The sequence below is a fragment of the Apium graveolens genome, chromosome 2 (assembly GCF_009905375.1).
Source record: "Apium graveolens cultivar Ventura chromosome 2, ASM990537v1, whole genome shotgun sequence".
Lineage (NCBI taxonomy): Eukaryota > Viridiplantae > Streptophyta > Magnoliopsida > Apiales > Apiaceae > Apium > Apium graveolens.
Genome location: NC_133648.1, coordinates 35,134,296 through 35,155,531, shown reverse-complemented (window position 1 = coordinate 35,155,531; position 21,236 = coordinate 35,134,296). Strand labels below are relative to the sequence as shown.

General features: G+C 34.7%; 3 protein-coding genes across 6 annotated transcripts; 2 read left to right on the top strand and 1 right to left on the bottom strand.

The window, feature by feature from the left end:
• The first annotated feature begins 789 nt into the window (after window positions 1-789).
• LOC141707284 (transcription factor LUX-like) lies at window positions 790-4,687 on the top strand. Of its 4 annotated transcripts, XR_012569021.1 has the most exons (4): window positions 791-1,801; window positions 2,424-2,477; window positions 3,524-3,577; window positions 4,353-4,687. XR_012569021.1 is itself a non-coding variant. In XM_074510351.1 (2 exons), exon 1 carries the CDS (start codon window positions 985-987, stop codon window positions 1,777-1,779), a length of 795 nt encoding a protein of 264 aa, XP_074366452.1. In that variant the 5' UTR covers window positions 790-984; the 3' UTR covers window positions 1,780-1,801; window positions 3,524-4,687. The 4 variants fall into 4 exon arrangements, 1 of the variants encoding a protein (XP_074366452.1); XR_012569022.1 differs by lacking the exon at window positions 2,424-2,477 and having other exon boundaries at window positions 790-1,801; XR_012569020.1 differs by having other exon boundaries at window positions 3,524-4,687.
• A 1,052-nt stretch (window positions 4,688-5,739) lies between these two features.
• LOC141688117 (uncharacterized) lies at window positions 5,740-7,918 on the top strand. The gene is made up of 4 exons (XM_074492873.1): window positions 5,740-5,883; window positions 6,210-6,509; window positions 6,620-7,426; window positions 7,648-7,918. The coding sequence occupies exons 1-4, from the start codon at window positions 5,781-5,783 to the stop codon at window positions 7,689-7,691; spliced, it is 1,254 nt and encodes a 417-aa protein (XP_074348974.1). The 5' UTR covers window positions 5,740-5,780; the 3' UTR covers window positions 7,692-7,918.
• A 1,542-nt stretch (window positions 7,919-9,460) lies between these two features.
• Window positions 9,461-13,498, bottom strand: LOC141705900 (D-xylose-proton symporter-like 3, chloroplastic). The gene is made up of 14 exons (XM_074508765.1): window positions 13,402-13,498; window positions 13,152-13,240; window positions 12,523-12,601; window positions 12,343-12,402; window positions 12,185-12,251; window positions 11,952-12,076; window positions 11,765-11,866; window positions 11,300-11,677; window positions 11,151-11,198; window positions 10,836-10,898; window positions 10,677-10,757; window positions 10,459-10,557; window positions 9,914-10,051; window positions 9,461-9,805 (listed from the first exon to the last, which is right to left on the bottom strand). Exons 1-14 carry the CDS (start codon window positions 13,426-13,428, stop codon window positions 9,671-9,673), a joined length of 1,491 nt encoding a protein of 496 aa, XP_074364866.1. The 5' UTR covers window positions 13,429-13,498; the 3' UTR covers window positions 9,461-9,670.
• Between the last annotated feature and the right edge of the window lie 7,738 nt (window positions 13,499-21,236).

The window sequence follows — 21,236 nt, the reverse complement described above, 5'->3', positions numbered from 1 at the left end:
CATCTGTCTCGTTCCATTTTGACCATCTTGAGCTACATATATTATTAGACAGGCATAATAAACCCGGTGATATTAATAAAAATACTAATATCACTGGTTTATTTGGGTTATTACTTGTTATTTGCTTACAAGTGTTTTTGAGTTTCCAAGATTTTTTGAAGAGAAGAAAATAATAGAAATGAAAGTTAAATATGATACCTTTTTAGGGGAGGAAAGAACAGAAATGGTGGTTAAATATGAGGTAATTTCTTTTCAATTTTTTTTGGAATGTTAGAAGATAAATCACAGTTTTAAATATATTAAATTGATTGAATAATCCAAATTTCACAGAAATAATAATATAATATAATAATAACATTTAATGTATTAAGCTTACATGCTAAAACATATTATTCAATCTTGACAAAAAAATATATTATTCAAAAATGGTTTACAACGGTTAACTAAATTTAGAAATTAATTGATAAAATATTTTATAAAAATTAATTAGGAATTAATCAATTTTTTTTAGCAAATTAGAACTTTTTAGGAGTAATATATATATATATATATAAATCTATAAATTAATTAAACATGTTTTTTTAAATAAAAATAAATAAGCAAGTGTTCAGGTCATCCGAACTTGAAAGAAAATAGTTGCTCTTGCTCAATATAGCAAATAAACGAAAAACAAAAGACAAAAAACATGAATCAAAAGGAAGAAAAGATATTTATAGAAGATAAATATCTAGTCCACGTAGGCAATAGATCCTGCACTTTTTCATCTCAAAAAGCGTAAAGTTCCATTAATTTTTCTATTTCACTCCAGCCAAACACGCCCTTACCCTCTCTATCTCTCCCCTCTCCCCTCTCCCCCTATTCTCTCTCTAACTTCACCGAACTATCCTGTCTCTCTCTCCTCATTTCTCTCTGACTCTCTCTCTCTCTCTCTCTATCATACTACGTTTGGATGATTCACTCATAACTACGCACCTATACATACACATGGGAGACTACGACCGTCATGTATCGGAGTGGGAGCTCGGATTACCGACCTCCGACGAGCTCCCGCCGTTATCTCAGCCGTTGATCACGCCGGAACTCGCATCGGCGTTCAACATCTCTCCGGAACCCTACCGGACGGCCGGCGACGTCACTCGCGCCTCGGAGATCACTCTGTCGAGCCTACGTGGACAATACTCGAAGTTAGTGACTAATTTCAATTCAATTGATAATTCAATGTGTGTGGAGTTTGATGTAGACGAGACGGATCGGACCGGGACGGATTTGAAGAAATCGGAGACGTTGAAGAGGCAGAGATTAGTGTGGACGCCGCAATTGCACAAGAGATTTGTGGATGTAGTGGCGCATTTAGGAATTAAGAATGCGGTTCCGAAGACGATTATGCAGTTGATGAATGTGGAAGGATTGACACGCGAGAATGTCGCCAGTCATTTACAGAAGTATAGGCTTTATTTGAAACGAATGCAAGGAGGAGGCGGAGGAGGAGGAGGAGGAAGTGAGGCGAATGATCAGTTGTTTGATTCGACTCCTGTGCCTCTGAGTTTAAATGAGTCGAGGAGTGGAAGTGGTAGTGGGAGTGGAAATGTGAGTGGACATGTTCCGATGCATTATGGAGCACAGATGGTGCCAATGCCTATGCCAATGCAAATGCCGGTTTATGGGCATATGAGTGGTTATCCTGGATTTGAGTATGCTATGATGCAACAGAAGGATTGGTCCGGGAATAAGTTTGATGCGGTTAATTCGTATCAACAGATTAGTCAGTGTGATAAATGATTATTTGGTTGGTGGACGGGAGGTTAGATTTTTGCTCTCTTGGAGCTTTAATTGTTGTTTTTCAAATGTAGGATGATTTTCGCCTTTATATTGTGCTGATTGATAATACATAAGTTATGTGATGGATAATACATAAGTTATGTGAATGACTTTGAAATGTGAAATTGTTTCTTGTTTACATTCTTGTTTTAGATGATCTTTGTGTGTTTATTGATGGATATGTTGGTATATGTGTGCTCATTACATATGTAAATATTAGGTAGAACAAGTTCTTAACCAATTTACATATTTAAATTGCTTATACAATATTGCTATCATCCAAAATATTAATAGTTTGGACGGTTGTCTAAAGTGTTCTGTGCAGAAGAGCCATATCATAATGACTAGTGAAAAACTTAAGTATTCTGATGTTTCTTTTAGTCATAGATATCTTTCTTCATGTATTGCATTTCTAAACTCTCCCCACCTGAAACAGTCTCTCTAATAGAAAAATATAGGGATTACTAATATTTTATTTACTTTTTACTATGCTGTCTCTTGATGAATAAGAGAAAAATCTGTAGTTTCACATTGTGGTCCTAATTATACAGGACGAGCAGCTATTTAACTTTTTCACTCTTCTTTTTTCACATGTACTTAATCAGTTATGTGATCAACTTGTGGGGATTGCTCGTTAGGATTCAGATTGTCCTAAGCAGGTGGGTTTAAGATTTATGATGAACTTGCTGCTTGTTTATTACTATCATTTTTACAGTTTATCCAGTTCATTACCTATCTTTGGAAAAAGAGTGTCACCAAAGCATCAAAGTATGCTTTTAAGTTGGTTAATCAAATGAAATGAGGTTGTTTCAGAACCTGAAAACAAATAAAAGTTATGTAAAGTGCCATATATTGTTGGATTTTATATGCCTGAACGTATCAGTTTAGGGTATCAAATACTGCCAGAACAGAAAATTTCGGTGGACCCTGTTTATTACCTTGCTGCACGTTTTACTGCCCAAGGGTCTTTTTCCATACACGTTGCGGTATTTTTCTTTACCTTGTCTCACATTTAATGCTAAATATAACTAATGAAAACAGTTGGCTTGAAATTCTGTATTAAACTCTGTTTTTTAATATGTTTTGAAGAACACGAATAGATGCAACATTCTATGTTGAATCTTATAGTAATATTTGTGGAGAGTCTGGATACTGTGATATGACTTGTCTAAGGGGCAGAATGTTGGTCCTGATTGTAAATTAGGATCTGGAACTATAAAAGAATATTATGGGAGAAAACAGAGAATTAAATGTGTACTCAAGTCTGATTCAATTTAATTTGGGTAAGAGCTTTTTAGGACATGGTCACTTTGTCCAACTAGAAAGGCAGTTGCTCTCATGACAGGAGATGCGAGTCCAAACTAAACAGTGCTGGATTTCTTGCAGCTTCTTGTAGCAATTTATATGTGTGTACATATATAATATTCATAAGTTTCTATCATACGATATTCATATCTCAAATATATTATAACTTTAAACAATCTTTTGACTTTTCTACACGACGTGAAACTGATACCATAGTAAAGAGTAGCAGTGTAGTTTTAGAAACATATATTAGTATCAAATTTCTCATTTTCTCTATATAATTAGTCATGCTGCTTCACATCTTACATACCTGTAAGACTAGTTGGGAGTTATAATTTTGACCATTTGTACATATCTGTTGTTCTGTTGCATTTAATGAATTTGCTTGACTATTTCTCAGTGATGAAGCTATCCATATGCACCGATGAAGCATAATTCGACTGCTGGGAATCAAGTGGTCGAATTACCTTTTAAATTCATTTCTCATTCTGAATATCTTCTTGTTTATATAAGCTTTAGAAATTCTCAATTGTCTTGTTTCCATGTACTTCATACCTGTTCCCAGTCTGCCCTATGATTCATCTCTACCGACTCCCTCCTTTCTTATCCGTTATTATTTAGGGTTATTTACATTTTAGTCATAGAATTATCCACGATTATACACAGAAGCGCTCAAAATTCAAAAAAGTGCCTCAGCTCCACGTATAATGTGGCCATATTAATTTCGAAGATACCTCTGTATATCTTGTTTACGGTTCTCCTGTTCATCACTCGACTTTTTGGCTACAGACTGAATTTGTTTGTTTTCTGGCTAGTCTCACTAACCAAATTTCATTTTCCTCACCATAAATCACTTCTATATCTCATCAAATTTATCTTCTCAAATAATAGATCTAGTTTTAGATGGTAATCTGAAATTTTCAACAACCTCAAATTCTATTCTCAGGTTCAAGTTTTCTATTGCTTGAATTATCTTATTGGTTTAAATCGTTGATTAATTTGTATAAAATAAGCAACATCGAAGAGAGGTGCAATGAAATCTTAATTCGATATTTTTGTTCGTAGTCTATATTTGTTGGTTCATACATATAATTATGTATGTAAGATTGATGTGTATTTGTCTGTGACTTGATAATTTTGTATTTGGATGTTTTTGTTTGAGTTACTTGTTGTTTTGATGCTACGAATGTTCAAAATCATGCACCTAACACCCTGATCAAGGTGTCCAGTGATGATTGTTTCCAACGATATACTAAGCTGGAAGATGAGAACAGAGGGCATACTGAGCTGAAAAACGATTGGATATTGGCGGGGTACATGGAGAAAATTTAGTAAAAAGGCTGATGTGTATATTTGACAAATATTAGGGGCAGGTATATGCGTTTATTTCGTTGAGGGTTTGTGTACAAACACGTCTACTTTTAGGAATTAATTGTAAATAACTTTTTTTTAAACCTTTCACCCTCCCCACTGTAATTTCATGTGAGATATACTCTATGTCTGGCTTATTATAGAGGGCTGGGCATATACTTTCGTGGATTCAGAATGTCAATGTTTCTTTCAATCTTTTGTGTAAATTTGTAACAATGTAGTACTAAATGCTTATGCTGCATATAATTTACTGTATGATGCTAGGTCAGACTTCTTAATGCTGATCCATTATTCTAATGTTCATATCTATATTCTGATAGATTAATACTTTGTTAGCATGTGAACTGGGAGGTGATTGATTGATTATACACTTTGGCCTAAAGATTGGTCTATACTAATGTGGTTCCATAGTTCCATCTAATATGAAGAGATCTTGTTTTTTTTTATGATTTTAGTATCGCAACAGAAGTTCAAATCTGTGGAATGTGTTGATTTGTGGCACGATCGCAAGAAACATGACACTTTAGCTTCTTTTTTTTTGTCATTCTTGTTTTCCGACTAGCGGAAAAGGATGTTATCCGAGAATTAGAACAAGTGGCCTAGGAAATTCCAAATGGGTGGGTTCTTTTGAAAATTGGAACCATTGTTGTAAAGATGAGCATTGACCACCCAGCATCATTTGAAGGGTATATGTTTTTGGACACCTCTTTAAAATCACGGTTATTGGACCTGTTATTCGCATCTCCAACTTGCATTTCTTTGGGATTTGCTGGATATTAGTGGGTTCTGTGGAATCAATTATAGCTTCACTTCACTTGTTACAGTTCAAGGTAAAAATATCAGGAATATATGTTTAGCGAAGCAACCTATTATAAATTTTTAATTATTTCAATTATAAACCCGTATTTGACCTTTCCTTGATATTGGGTGCTGAAAGTATCCCGTATTTCATATGCAAATCTTAAAAGTTGAAACACAAGATCAGAAATATTTGACAAAAGACTTGGTCCATATATGCAGATATATATTTGAGAAATGATGCAATGAAAATTGTTGTGCCATATATAAAAATAGAATCCAAAAGCTTATTTAGCTTCACAAGATATTGTGTTGTGTCCGAAAAGAAATGCATGAAAGTATATAGATCACTAGTTCATTGCAAATCTTGTATTTATATTCAATGTACAAACACGAGTTCTTCTTTCAACTTTTTGTTCTCTACTTTGTTTATCAATTAATGTTTCAATAGGAAAATTAATATAAGCATTTGAACCTATTGTTCAACTATGGCTCAATTAGTTGATGCATCAAAAAGTAGTTGTTCATTCAAAACCCCAGCCTCAACATGCTCAACTTCTCAAGCACAGACCATCCCAGAACTTTTACAAGGTACATTTTGCCTCTAGAGCAGGATCGCAGAAAAATTATCCTACAGCTCATTTACGCTACTCATATTCTCGTAAAAAAATGGAATATCTAGTAATGTAAAATCCAGGGAGCCGGGGACTCCCTGGACCTTAGTTCCGCCCGTGTGTGAGAGATAGAGAGAGACATGTTATTTATTACTTTTTACCTTGGATAAAATATATCTCTTTGCATAGCTTAATTCATCTTTCAGAAAACTTGTTTGCATGCATATAACTTGTGTGGACTTGATTTAATTTTATAGGATTACTATAGTAGAATTTAACAATATATCAAAATTTGTTTTGCAGCTGATAGTTCAGCAAATCAGGCTTGTTTGACTTCTGGGAAACACAATGACTTGGATGCTGGTGATCCTGCACCCAACAGAAAATCGCGGGTGCTTAATAAATTTAGGGACACGGCTAAGAAGCTCAAGAGCACACTAAGCAGCAAGAGAATCAGGCAGAGCAATATTGATAGTGAATATGAAACGGGAAACAAAAATGAAACTGACAATGAGGACGACGATGATAAAACCGTCCTCTCTATGGAAGTTAACTTGGATGAAGATGAAATTGACGAAGATCCAGAATACCTCGGAGCTCCAAGTAAATCTCATTCACCTCACTAGTCAATATTTTCAGTGCATATTAATGAACTAATAATTTCTTTATAAGCATGTCTAACTTGAATGACTAAACTATAGTTTTGTGCTCAGTTTATGAATCAGCACAAGCACCTGAAGAATGCAAGGAATATGTAAAGCAGCATCCGCGAGAAATCACAGCATCAACTGAAAAGCATATCATTGGAAGCAGTGCCAAAATTGCAGAGGCGAGAGATGGTCAGGAGCCAACTCGTAAGACAATGACAGAAACAGTGTCAGAAAAGCTGGTTCCAGCAGCATGTAATGTAGTGTGTACGGCAACTTATGCAGTGTCGAATGCAACTTCTGCAATTACTTCCAAGATCTCTAACCTCACCGTTGAGACCACGGGGTCAACAGACAAGACTAGTAATAGTAGCTCCGGAGATGCAAGTTCTGGAAGTGGAGGACAGACACATATGTATGATAAAGGCGTCTCGGTGAAGGAGTATTTGATGCAGAAACTTGAGCCAGGAGAAGATGAAAAAGCACTTTCTCAGGTTATTAAAGATGCAATAAGTCCAAAGGCATCTGACCAAGTTGGGATGGTGGTGGAGAAGATGAAAGAAGCTGTAAATTCATATCTTCAACCATCCTCTGATTCAGCAACAAAAGCTTCAGAATCCTCGGGACAAACTAATGTCTCTACAGATCAGATGTCATCATCAAAAAAGTCCCTTACTGCCTCCAAAACATTTACAACAGCGCGTGATATTCCCAGTAAGGCCTCAAAGCAAAATGCCATTGCTGCTGAGGCCAAATCGTACTCATTGCCAGGAAAATCTAGCGATCCCGACAAAATGAAGTCAAAATCATGCAATGCTACTTCAAATTTAAAACTATCATCTTTTATTCCCATATCAACTAATTCCGAAGAAGGTACATTAATTCTTTAGTACTTCGTCTTCTGCAGTCACACAACTCTAATTTGACAAGCACAAGATAAGATCAACACTTTACATATTGTATCCAAACACACTCACGGGGAAATAAAACAAAAAGCTTCTGTTATTTCCAACATAATATAAATTATAAATTGCCATACATAACAGATTTGTGTACCTGAATAGTGATGACAATGACAAAACATAATTTTGCAGGTACCGATACAGAAAACCATGGAAGGATCCTCCAAACCAACTGAAGAACAAAGCTAGCCTATACGGAACTAATGTAGTGTTTCGAAGTTTTAGTTAGAGTTGCTCATGATAAGCTTTTTGATACACTTGTACAGTCTAAACTTCTTGTAATGTTTTTTGTCCAATATCATACCACCTAATTTATGTGTTTAGTTCTTACAACTCTCACCACAGGTTTTGGGGTTATACTTTTCTGAACCTATATATATTTAGATATCTAGTTTTATTTAAATATGTTTGATGTCATTTTATAACTATATATAGACACCGATTTGCTTTAAATCAATTTTCGATTTAAAAACATATAATAATAATGATATGTATTTTGACAACAACTTGTTTTTAGGGGTGAGTATTCGGTTCGATTAACCGAATACCGAACCGAAATAACTGAAATAATTTGGTTCGGTTACCAAACCGAAATAATTCGGTTTTTAATTCGGTTCTGATTTTTTATGTTATTCGGTATTTCGGGTATTTCGGTTATCGGTATTTCGGTTTTTTCGGTTTTTTTACCGAAATACCCGAATTACCGAAATTACCGAAATATAATAAAAAATATATATTAATATATACATAGATATATTTATTTATATATTATTTATTTTTACCTAACTCCTTTCTTTTTTTTTCACTTGAATTATCAATTCTCCGTTCCCAACTTCACTTTTCCTCTCTTTTTATTTGTTATATTTAATTGCTATTTGCCTAATTTAGATTTTAATGTATTTAATTTTCATGATCTTCAATTTAGTTGCTAAAATAAAAAAATAAACTAACTAATTAGAAGTGCTTTTATTGTAATCAGGACACCACACCATAATATTCAGATGCATGAAAGTGGAGCTAACAGTATAAGTTAACTGTTGTACGATCATTAATCTTTGTTGTAATTTATTAAATATTTTATTATTAAAATTTTAAAAAAAGTTCCTAATTCGGTTTTAACCGAAATAATTATTTCGGTTCGATAAATAACCGAAATTATTTCGATTCATTATTCGGTTCTGATTTTTACCCTTATTTAGTATTCGATAACCGAATTATATTTCGGTTCGGTTACCGAATAACCGAATACTCAGCCCTACTTATTTTAACAAACCTATTTCCGTATCTATAAAAGTATTAATGCATGTGCACACTCCAAATGTGCCCAATTAACTTCGTAGTACGCATTTTTGTTCATTCAGATCTTTTATCTTGCTGAGCTAAAAGATCTTTATCAGCTTGCTGGTTTTGAGCTGAGCATAATGCAAATAGTCTTCTTATTGAACCTTGCTTATTTAAACTATCTTTCGATTAAATTTGCATTATTTTATATTTTTTCTGAATCAGTTACAGCTTACTAAAACTACCTCCAGTACCTTCTGAAAAGTGTTTGCAGTTAAGCTGAATAGTTATCAAAGATAATACCATATAAGAAGATTATACTTTTTCAGCTCTTAATGTCTTCTTTATAACCTTCAAAATTTTCGAAAATATTTGCACATTTAAGTAAAAATAACTTTTATCTTCAACATATATGGTAACTCCCCACGAGTTTTATTACCCTATTTCCCTGCACAGAGATAACCTCTATAATATTTGGAGTAGGTTAAGGTTTGCATACAATTTACGCTCTTCGGACCGTACTTCCAAGTGAGACATACTCGGTATGTTTGGTTTGGTCTGGTTTGGACGGTTTTTGTCAGTTTTGACTTCTGCAACTACATGCAGCAAATCTGAAGAAAGCACCAATGGTTGATGGTATTTAAAACAAACTCCATAAGATAGACTGACATAAGATTAAGATTTAGTTGATGACAAAGTAATAGTTTAAATTCTGTATATATTTGCAACAAAAAAGCTAAAAAAATAACTAAAAAGAGCAAGCTATATTGAAGCTATAACACTAGAGAACTTTGTATGCCCCTAAGAAAATTCCCATTTTCACAAAATACTCAATACTGGGACTATGGAATGTTGAGTATTCCTTGATTAGCTCTCAACTCAAGATTTTCCTTTCAATTTCTTCCAAGGTCAAACCCTTTGTTTCTGGGACATGGAATATGACAAATGCAAGTGCCATGAGAGAAATTACTCCAAAAACTAAGAAAATGTTTCCAGCACCTAAATTTTCCTGATGAAACAATGGAAAGATTAATGGATCAGCCTGATATGTTCAGCAGACGTGTACAATATTGGTCAAGAATCAATGGACTAAAAGATTCATGGCTGTACACAGTACCTTCAATGTTGGAAAAGCCAAGGTTACAATGGCATTTGAACCGAAGTTTGTAAAAACTGCAAGACTAATTCCTTTCCCTCTTGTTCGAAGTGGGAATACCTCGGACACCATAAGCCAACTGATTGGTCCAAAAGATGCCTATTTATACATTCGAGATCAGACACAACAACCTTAAATCAATTAACTAACTGATAAGAACAACACAACAATAAATGAAGGCCCCTTTCTACAGAATAAAGAACAAAACATTGTTTTCTATGTTTTTAAAACTAATTGTAATAAAAAGAATAGTAGATCTCTAGTAACACAAAGAAATTTAAGTGGCAGCTGGATAAAAACATTGACATTTGACAGTAAAAGTATGAAGCACACTCTTTTAATCAGCAACTGATTTACATGTTCTTATTCTGCTATATTTTCTTTTTGCCCTTAAACGCTAAATATTCTAGTTGTGTCCTTGCATGACAGTTACACATACCCTTATAGCCAGTACTGCATGAGCATCACTCAGTTAAAAATTAAAAAGAAGAAGGCAGCTCCAGTACCTGGTAGCAGCCAACATACACAAGTAGAGAAATCAAAGCAAGTGCAGGGAACCTTTGTAGGACTTTAAAATAAGCTGAAAGGAGAAACAGCGAAATGGTCTGCAGCACAAAAAAGAAAAAGAAAAGAACATATCATTCCATCATTGTCTGTTACGATATGATATACAAGTGCATACAGATGACAATTCATACGAGGGTTAAGCAAATTAGTCACATACTATTCCACTGACACCTCCAATTAGCAGCGGTTTTCTACCTAGTTTATCAACTTGAACAACAGCTAGTCCTGTCATCACCAACTGCAGATACATAAATAAAATTACATATAAAAACATACTATCGTATTACTTCCCTGAGTTCAAATTCAATGCACATACCTTAAAGACACCAATGAGAATTGAAACTTTTGTTGCATCAGAAGCCGCAGAGAATCCAGCAGTCTTCAATAGCATAATCGGCAATTACAGATACATCCGAAATGATTACATTCACATTGAAATTACACTATAGAAAGTACTACTATCTTCAAATTTTTATTATTTTAGAAATTCATAGCACATAAACATTGGGTTGAGGTGAGGGTGATTGAGTCAAATTGGGTATGTTATATAATACTAAGGGAGTATGAAGATTTTTTATTCAAGCACAACATAAGAAAGTTACAGAAGTTGCCTCACAACCATATCATATACCTGGAGGATTGAACCCGCATAATAGAGAACGCTTGGTTGCCCTGTTATCTGTCGTAATCATGCGATATGAGCTTATTTACATTTTTCATAAAAAAACTTACAAGACTAGATAATATTTACTTATAACACTTGGCCAAGGACAAATTTACCTGTTGAAACAGGACTAGACCCCCACCAATTGTAAGTGCTTTCAGACTTGGCCCTTCAACCACATCTAGTAAACTCCCCTCAGATTTTTGCTCATCACTTTGAGACTTCAATGAAATGAGCGCATCATCAATCTGCATCTGAGATAATTTGTCACCAGGAGGTCTCCCTCTAAGTTTGCTCAATGCAAGTACAGCCTCTTCTTTGTAATCAGGCCCTGACCCTTGACCTTGAACTTCCCTGAGAAGTAGCCAACGTGGAGAAGGAGGTAGACTCCATGTACCTATCCCTATAATTATAGCAATTGGAGCACTTAATCCAAACATGTAGCGCCACCCTCCAACTGCATCAATTTCACAACTACCTACATAATAGCCCAACTGAAGAAACATTGAACATTATTGAGAACATCTGAACAGTATGGTGAGGATGGAAGGTGTCAACTTAACAAGTTCATCATATCGTACCAACATTCCCAATACTATTAATAGCTCTTTCAGAGAAATCAGAGTTCCACGAATTTGAGATGGACAAGTCTCTGATATATATAGAGGAGCCCCGTGCAAAGCCTGTAAAACATTATCAATCTGATTAAGAATGTTCCAGTAAATTACATTCAACCAGAAAGCAATACTTATCACAAGGGAACCTCACCAGACCAATGCCAAGGCCATAGATTACACGACCAACCAAAAGAACAGAAAGACGCGGAGCAAATGCTGTTGTAAGACCACCAAGCAGGTAGAATATGGCTGCTAGGAGAAGCTCCCTCCTCCTCCCTAATTAAAGAACGACAAATCAGGAATAATAAAAATATTCTGAAATGTGAATGCAAAATCCTGCTCTTTCCAAAAATAAATTATGATCTGACATTAGGCAATAAATACCTATCAAATCTGCAATTGGATAGATGAGAACTGAACCAAGTAAAGCTCCATAAAGGGAGCTGCTTACCTGCACTCAATAAAGGGCATACATTTATGCATGAGCAACAATTAACAGGAACTTTGAGTACAATAATAGGATTTTAATAGAGTGAACGTACTATAAGACCAAGTTGAAATGGTTTAAGGTTGAACCAAGTTGTGCCACTAAGCTTAGGTGACTGTAAAATCAACCAGAAGAATATTAAATTTGACACAAATGCCTTCTACAGAGCCAGGGAAAAGAATGAATGTGTGATGTTGAAAAACAGTCAGGAGCCTATAATAGAATAAACGTGCACCTGCAATGAGATGGTAGCACCAGAGGTTGCACCTACGTCATAGCCATATAACAAGCCGCCCAAAGCCGGGAAAAGAAACCTAAAGAAATTAACTAGTAAACATTTTACTATGATCTATGAAAAAATATAAAATTTATGAAAACTATCAACACACAATCTGACTAATCAAGATCAACAAAGTTCAGATACCACAAACTGTTCAGCATTGTTATGGATTCAATTGATATTACCTAGTAAAATTGCTATCCGTCACTAATTCAACTGCATTTACCTTGCTATTATGTATCAACCCGGTACAAAACTAATTGGCATTTGTTTCAAGATCATGAAACAATAAACATTATCAACATGCACAAAATACGACTAAGCTTACTCCCAAAGAGAAATTAAATTTAATCAAATATTACAATAATTCAGGAAGAACAATTTTCTTCCAATACCAAATCAGACTAAGCTTTTTAATTCATCATCGAAAGATAAATGACAAGTGGAATTAAGAAAAAAAACAATTAAAACGAATCTTATATTTCAGGGCAAGGTTTAGCATCATAATGAAATTCCCAAAGATAATAGATCAATTATCAGAGCAATAAACGAGAAAGATATATAAAGAAAAATGAAGTACTCACGGTAAAATAACAGAAGACCAATTAAAATCCTCAGTAGACGCGGATTCAAAAGAAGCAGCTGAAATTGTTTCCTCATCAAATTGTCTAATCTATCAAACACCATCCAATAAACAATCCAAAATTGTAAGGTGCGTATGTAATATACATGCATGCATGCACGGTAAGACCCTTTAAATTTATCGAGATTTAACTGTATATGTATAACTCCGAAACCCTAGAAAAATTAAATAAAAAGGAGAATGTTGATCACCTTCATAAATGAGTGGCTCTTTTGCATTTTCTTGAAAGTGAATGGGGAAGATAACTGGTCGAACTTGAGAGAAATGTAATAAGAGGAGCTGCTAGGATTTTTCTAAATTGGAATATTAATATGGCGGCAAGTTGGGTTGAGAGAAAACATAGAGGTCAATAGCAGGAGGTTGGTAAATTGTAATTCCGATTACGAGGGACAAAATTTAGGGGCCGAATTCAATTTACATTTTAATAGATTTTTTTGGATTTTCAAAATTCAAGTGTATTTAATTTGGATTTTAGATAATTCATTAATATAGGATGGTATTCGATCTGAATTTTAAAAATTCTTTTAAAATCTTGAAATATTCAATCAGGATTTTAAAAAATATTTTAAAATCTAGTGATATTGAATTAAAATTTAAAAAATCATTAAAATCTCATGATATTTAAAAAGTCATGAATTTTTTTGGAATTAATAAAATATTTAATTTTATTAAATTTGCTAGTATATTTTACATATATTGAAATCCAACCAAAATAGGCGAGATTTTGAAGGATTCTTCTCAAATCATCAAAATTCTAGATAGACATTTTCATTCCCAAATTTCTTAAACGATTTTAAAGAACCGCTCACTCGTTAAACATGTTTACTCCCAAATTCTAATATTGTAATGAGTCCATTTCTTTTTCATTGTTCAAAAATCATATAATTTTAATTAATTTTATAATATTATGAAATTTAATATAGATATTTTTAAAGACTTATTTAGTATATGACATCTTATTAATATCGTTTTATTTATAATAAAAATGATATATTCGTAAGGAATTTTTTAAAACAAAGAAATTTTCGTGCTACCATTAGCTTTCTTAAGTAAAAATAAATTCGAGATTATACAAAATTTTAAATATATTAAATAAAAGTTATTTAATTGTTTGCTTAGTTCCACTCATAACTCTCGTGAAATTTTCAAGTGCTAATAGAATCGAAAAAGTGAAATTTTCCCATGAAATATTAAATTATACATCATACAATTTTTGAGAATGAAATGTGATGAGATGACCAATCTTCGGACATAGGGGATTATAAATATGAACATAATATATTAACCCAACAACACCAAAAGATTTAAGCAAATCTAATTCTAATTTTTGTACGGGATAATATGACTCGTACTGTCGTAATTGAAAAAGATGATAAGGATCAACATAACGAGAGTAAGGAACATACTTATAATAATTTATAAGTTAAACTTGTTATTTAAATCTTATTATTCTTTTTGCACTACAATATTATTATTAATTGATATATGATATTGTGAAATAAAAGATATAATAATAAATCAATTCAATAAAATTTATGAATTTTATTTAGTCCATCAAAATCTGGATAAATCAATCCATTAAAATTCATCAAAATATGTATAGAATTTAAAAGTCAATATCCAATTTTTTATAAATTTTAAAAAAATCCGCAGATTGTTAAAATATAATAAAATCCATGATTTCTTATCAGTCCATTAAAATCTTAAATGAATACTCCCCTTAGAGTCTTTAGAGTCTTGAGCTATTTTTACATGCATGTGTTTTTGTCGTCTTGATCGAGCAAGTCCAACAGTTTTTTTAAACTTGCTCTTAAGTCCAAAAATAAGGAATATGCCATAAAATTTCACTAATACACCACATTCCTTCCTTATCTTTAAAAAACCACTAAGCATTTCTTATATCATTTTTTTCAATAAAAAATGCATTCTCTCTTTTCTTTTTCTTTCTTTTATATCTTTTCAAAATTTTTATTATAACAATAATAAGGAAGGAGTATAAGGATCATTGTTGGAATTGAAATATAAAATGATATCCTAATCATTTGGAGTTAATATTTTATAATATTTATGAAGAGCCAACTAAGATATTGTTGGACTTGCTCTAAGATGCTCACATTCGTTAAAAAAACTATCGTCTTGTTTGTTGACCATGTTCTAATAGCATCTCCAACTTGCTCCTAGCTCACTTTTTATAAATAATATAAATTATTGGCTCTTAGTGTTATGGAATAAAAGCTAAGATTTCGTTTATATTTACTGAGCTTCAAACTTTTATGGTCGGGCTTGTAATCAAGACTGCATGGTCCTCATAATATGCTTACGTATCTCTTTGTTGTAGAGAATCAATTCAAAATGTAATTTTAGGTTAAGGGGTAGAACCCTTTATATAGATGTTGAGTCTAGGGTTAGATCAGGGTTAGGAGACTTGATGGATAAGTCTCCTACTTAGATGATAAGTAAGATTCCTATGGACATTGGATTCTAAATAATTCTTTGTAGGAGTCTGTTTTCATGTTGAATATGACCTAACCGGGGCTAATCGGCCCTAATCAGGCTAATTTCTAAGGTACAACTGCTAATTAGGCTTAAAATAGCCTACTTTAGTTGGCCTTAATCAAGGCTAATCGGCCTTAATTAGGGCCAATTGGTCTTAATTCGGGTTAATAGAGCGTAAGACACTAATTAACCTTAATAAAGGTTAATTATAAGTCTTATCACTCTAATTAGCCTTAATCGAGGCTAATTGGACCTAATCGGGGCTAAATTTTAACTAATTTTCACTAATCAGTCCTAATTTGGGCTAATTAGTAAATCTAAAATTTTTGATTTTATGGCAAAAAATTATCATAATTTTTTGTTCGTGTTTGCCTTGGGGAGCCAAAATTTTGTTCTTGGTCGCGACTGGGGAGTCAATTTTTCACTGTTACCGCGGTGGAGGGCCGAGGGCTCCTCCAGAGACTACGCGGCCTGCTCCAGTCGACTGGGAGGCTGCACTATTGACCCTACTCGGCCGGGAGGTGCCATGTGTTAACCTACTCGGCTTATTTTTTTAAATTTTTTGGCGTTGCTGTGTCGGCGACGATGGGCGAGAGGCTCCTCCCTCTAGAGCCTACTCGGTCTACCTTACTCGGCTGAGGCTATGCCAAGGTACCCTACTCGGCTGGGGAGCCTTGTTGCAGGCCTCTTCGGCTGACTTTTCAATTTTTTGTGATGGCTTGCTGGTCGGATGAAAGAATCGTCTAGAGCTTACTCGGCTAGAGCCACTCGATCATGAACTCCAAGGAGCCTACTCAGATGAGTTCCCTCGGCTGAAGTGGTTCCCCTGGAGCCTCCTTTCCCGGGGGTCCTCGGCCCTATTTTTTTTGTAATTCAAACCATTCTTTCTTGAATCTTGTAACGTTGATGCCCTACTCTTCCGGGAGCTTGTGGCGTAGACGCTCTACTCTTCCGGGAATAGTCGTGGTGACGTGTTGGACGACTTAAAGGCTCTAAAAATAATCCTACTCTTCCGAGAGTAGCGAGGTGACGTCCTGATAGGCTGAAAAGCCTTTAAAAATAATCCTACTCTTTTGAGAGTAAGCGAGGGACGTCTTGCTGGGCTGAAAAGCCTTAAAAAGTAGTACTACTCTTCCGAGAGTAGGCAAGGTGACATCCTGCTAGGCTGAAAAGTCATAAAAAATAATCATACTCTTCTGAGTCTACTTTTTCGAGAGTAGGCGAGGGGACGTCTTGTTAGGCTGTAAAGCCTTCAAAAGTAATTCTACTCTTCCGAGCCTACTCCTCTGAGTCTACTCTTCCGAGATTAGGCGATGTGACGTTCTGCTAGGCTGAAAAGCCTTTAAAAATAATCATACTCTTCCGAGTCTACTCTTCCGAAAGTAGGCAAGTTGACGTTCTGCTAGGCTGAAAAGCCTTTAAAAAAATCTTTGAAGTTAGTTTTTTTTTTAAAAATTTATTTCCAAGTTTTTAAGTCATTTTCTATTTAGTAAGATTAGCACAGTTAATCTTAATTAGAGACTAACCATTGATTTTAGTTTTAATTAAGCATACTCAAGACTGTCTCCGTTGATTCAACTATTGCTTCCTCGAGTTCTGCCCTAATGGAGCATTTATTCATTCTTTGTGTACTTTTCCTATTTTCTTTGAGTAGTTTTAGTCGTCTGTAGGTATTTAACCAGTAAACGACCTACAACGTGAAGCAGCCTGGGTTGTGACTTGCTATAGAAGGTACCTTCTTTCTTATAAAAGAAGAGGAGAAGCATTCATTTTATTCCACTTCTCATTTCTCAACTTCTTAAATTCTCTCTAGTTTTATCCTTTTTAAGTTTCTCAAGTCCTAGTCAAGCTCTACTCGAAGATGTTCGAGGGAAACAACGGTCTTTCCCATGGAGGAAATGATAGGAACAATTGTGGGAACAACGGTCATCCTCCCTCCGTGTCTGAGATGCTAGCTCACCGGGCGAAGGTCAAGTCACAACGAGGTATCGTACTTAACTGCTCTGCGTCTTTAACTTGTTCAGCCGCTTTGAGTATGTCAAAAATGTTTCAAGACTTAGCCGAAGAATTCCCAACTAGTGTTCATCTTGATGCTTATATCCATGTAAGTGAACTCAAGAAGAGCGAATTCAGGAAGATTAAGCAATTATATATATTCCCCCAAGAGGTCAAGGCCCGTATGGCTCGTGATAACGACCAGACTTATCACTGAAACCCGAAACGATTATGTGTCTTCAAGAGCTCTATCATCTCGGGACTACGGTTTCCCGTTCATCCTTTTATTTTGAAGCTGCTATCAGAGACAAGAGCTCATCCCTGCCAGATCTACCCAAATACATGAGCTTTAATCATTGTGTTTATAGTGAGATGCCATCAGCTGGGAATTCCTTTGAGCACTACCATCTTTAGGAGTATTTTATGCTCAAGAATTCTCCTTTATTGAGGGATGGATGGGTTCAAATCAGCCATAGACCCGGGGTTGAAAATATTGTTAACTCGCTTTCTCTCCCCCCGACCGACTTTTATCATGACTGAAATAAAAAATTCTTTGTCCTTGAACTGGAAGATGGTGATTAGGGCGATCTCTTTGTGCCTAGATTTGGAAACGTCGTGGATCATCCTGGTCATATTCTTAGACTTACTGTTCATGAGTGTTATGTCCGAGATGCTCTCATTAGTGACAAAGGCCAGACTCATTTTGGCATGCTGTAACTGAGAGACTGCTAATCGAAGCCGGTCTTAACGGTCTTTCTCTTGAGGGTATTTTACTTATTTATTTTTCAAATTTGAACAAGTTTGTTCTGATTTGAATATTTTTCTTGTCTTGTATCAGCCGCCGATGCCTTGGATGTGGAGGATGCCAAGAAGAGGATCAAACCACTATAGAGAATGATCAATCAAGTTGTTAAGGAATCAAACTATCATCTTCCCAAGGTCCCCGCTTTCATGGGGGAGTCTTCTACATGGAAGATGAGGACCAAAGGTTCCGATGGGAACTGCAAGACTCCTTTCAAGCCCGCTTGGGGGATATGTGGTCAGGAATCTGTGATCGGAAGTCCAGAGCTCGCCCTAGACTGGTGTAAGTGCTCTATTATTGCTCCTGATTTGATCGAGGTCACTACTTCCGAGAAGCTTCTTGAGGCAAATATGATGGACGCTCATTCCATGTATCAGGTATGCGAGATTTCTTTAGCATATTTGAACTTTTATAGTCTATTTTTGGGCCCTACTTGAGCCTACTCTGCTTAGTCTAGTTGGTTTCACTAACTCCTTGTTGTATTCCCACTCCTTTCAGGCAAATGCTTACTTCAACGCCTTATCTTTTCAAGGGCGCAATCTGATGGGACTGAACATTGCCTTAGAGAATGCGAGAAGCAAGTTTTAGCAAGACTTCAAAGAGTGGGAGTTGAAGGGTTTTTAGCACATAAACGCAACGAAAACGTAAATTTAAATCTTAAGAAAAACCGAAACCCTCCGTAGGATCCATGCGAAAAATAATATTTAATTCGTAGTTCAGTATGTTTACCTTAAGAAGCTTTACATTAATGGAAAGATGAAGGTCTTTGATAGCGATCCAAGAACCACGAGCGGAGATCCTTAGCAGCTGCTCCTCAAGTGTGAAACACTCCACCGGTATCCACCAAGAAAATGATGTAATGGAGAAGGAGGTGGAGAGAATTAGGGTTTTGTAAAAAAATTTAGGTTGAGGCAAAAATAGGGTCTATAATAGTATATTTATAGACAAAATTTTCATCTGAAAAGTTTTCCATAAAATATTATTATTATTATTAACCCTTTATTATTCTCACTAATAATTAAAACACCTTTTAATTATTAATCCTTTTTCTAAACACTTTAGAAATAATTCTCTCACTTGATTTAATTTCCAAAAATTAAATTCTTAATTAATATTATTAAGAACTTTTTCTTAATTAATTTATAATCAATTAAATCTCATTTAATCAATTATTAAATTTGCCAATTAATTATTTATTTTTATCAGCCATTATTTATTAATTTCTCCACCATTAAATCATTCTTTTTTATGGTGTGACCCTGTAGGTTCAATATTAAGCCGGTAATAGAAATTAATAATAATAAAACTATTTTATTATTATTTATATAAATTCTCTAATTCATTAAATATGATTAATTAATTAATCATATTTATTCTACATCGTGAGTGATACTTCTCAATATATCGCGACTATCCGAATAATACGAATTCACTGCTTAGAATACCAAGAACCTATTCAGCGAGTAGTTACCGTACAATTAATTCCTACTACCCTGCAATGTCACGATTAAATACAAGGCATGAAACTTGTGTCAAGTCTATCTTATTTAATCACTTGCTTTCCCATTCACTATGCTTAGTTCTATTTAATGTAAATTAGAAACTCCTTTCTAATTTCATTCACTCTGGCCAGAGATTCCTGAACTAACATAAGTGGATCAGCATTGAACATTCTCTTCCTACACTGGAAGGGGTAGATCCTTTATTGATCATACACTATCTTCGTCTACAAATTCCTATACCCAGTAGAGCCCTTATAATTGTCCCTTGAGACTAAGAACTAAACCAAAGCATAGTTTAGTGTACACAAGATGACTATGATGACCTCAAGTCTAAGGATACTTGTACAACTATCACTATATGAACAACTGCTGACACGTGAGTGAACTCTATCAGTTGTTCAGCTGTGTGAGTCATGTTCAGTGAACTTATTGTATAATAAACACCTGCATACTAGCTATAGTGTCACCACACAAATGTCTATGAGAACAGACATCCTTCATAATGAAGCAAGCATAATATGTACCGATCTTTGCGGATTATTAATTACTAGTTAGTAATCCTACGACCATGAACTATTTAAGTTTAGAGTTATCATCTTTTAGGTCACATTATTATGATCTCATCACAATTCATAAAAAGCTTTACTCTAAACTGTGGTATATCTTATTTAAACATTTAAATAGATAGAGCCGGCAATAAAAACAAAACAAGTCTTTTATTAATATCAATGAAATCAAAACAGATTAAATAAAAGTTATTCCTAAATCCTCATACATGATTGGACTTAGGACATATCTCTTTCAATCTCCCACTTGTACTAAAGCCAATCACTCTGATATCTAATACCCATCTTTTCTTTATGACGATCAAAGTGACTCTGAGAAAGTGGCTTTGTGAGTGGGTCTGCTACGTTGTTATGTGTGTCAACTCTCTCGACATTGACATCTCCTCTATTTTCAACTCAGATTCACCACCAAAAACAAGAAAAATGTCCTAAGTCCTTCGCAAGTACTTAAGGATGTTTTTTACTGCTTTCCAGTGGTCTTCACCTGGATTGGACTGATATATGCTTGTCACACTAATTGAATAAGCAACATCAGGCCTTGTACACAACATCGCGTACATGATAGATCCTATTGCTGAAGCATAAAGAATCTTACTCATACGCTCTCTTTCCTCAGGTGTCTTAGGAGACATTTTTTTGGAAAGGGACACTCCATGGCTCATCGG

Excerpts from the sequence above, each read along its gene's own strand:
- LOC141707284 (XM_074510351.1), top strand. The coding sequence starts at position 985 with ATGGGAGACTACGACCGTCATGTATCGGAGTGGGAGCTCGGATTACCG.
- LOC141705900 (XM_074508765.1), bottom strand. The coding sequence starts at position 13,428 with ATGCAAAAGAGCCACTCATTTATGAAG. Across the intron at positions 12,077-12,184 it reads TCCAATTGCAGATTTGATAG|GGAGGAGGAGGGAGCTTCTC; the intron begins GTATTTATTGCC and ends TTCTTTAATTAG. Across the intron at positions 10,052-10,458 it reads TGTATGTTGGCTGCTACCAG|GCATCTTTTGGACCAATCAG; the intron begins GTACTGGAGCTG and ends ATGTATAAATAG.
- LOC141688117 (XM_074492873.1), top strand. The coding sequence starts at position 5,781 with ATGGCTCAATTAGTTGATGCATCAAAAAGTAGTTGTTCATTCAAAACC. Across the intron at positions 5,884-6,209 it reads CATCCCAGAACTTTTACAAG|CTGATAGTTCAGCAAATCAG; the intron begins GTACATTTTGCC and ends TTTGTTTTGCAG. Across the intron at positions 6,510-6,619 it reads AGAATACCTCGGAGCTCCAA|TTTATGAATCAGCACAAGCA; the intron begins GTAAATCTCATT and ends TTTTGTGCTCAG.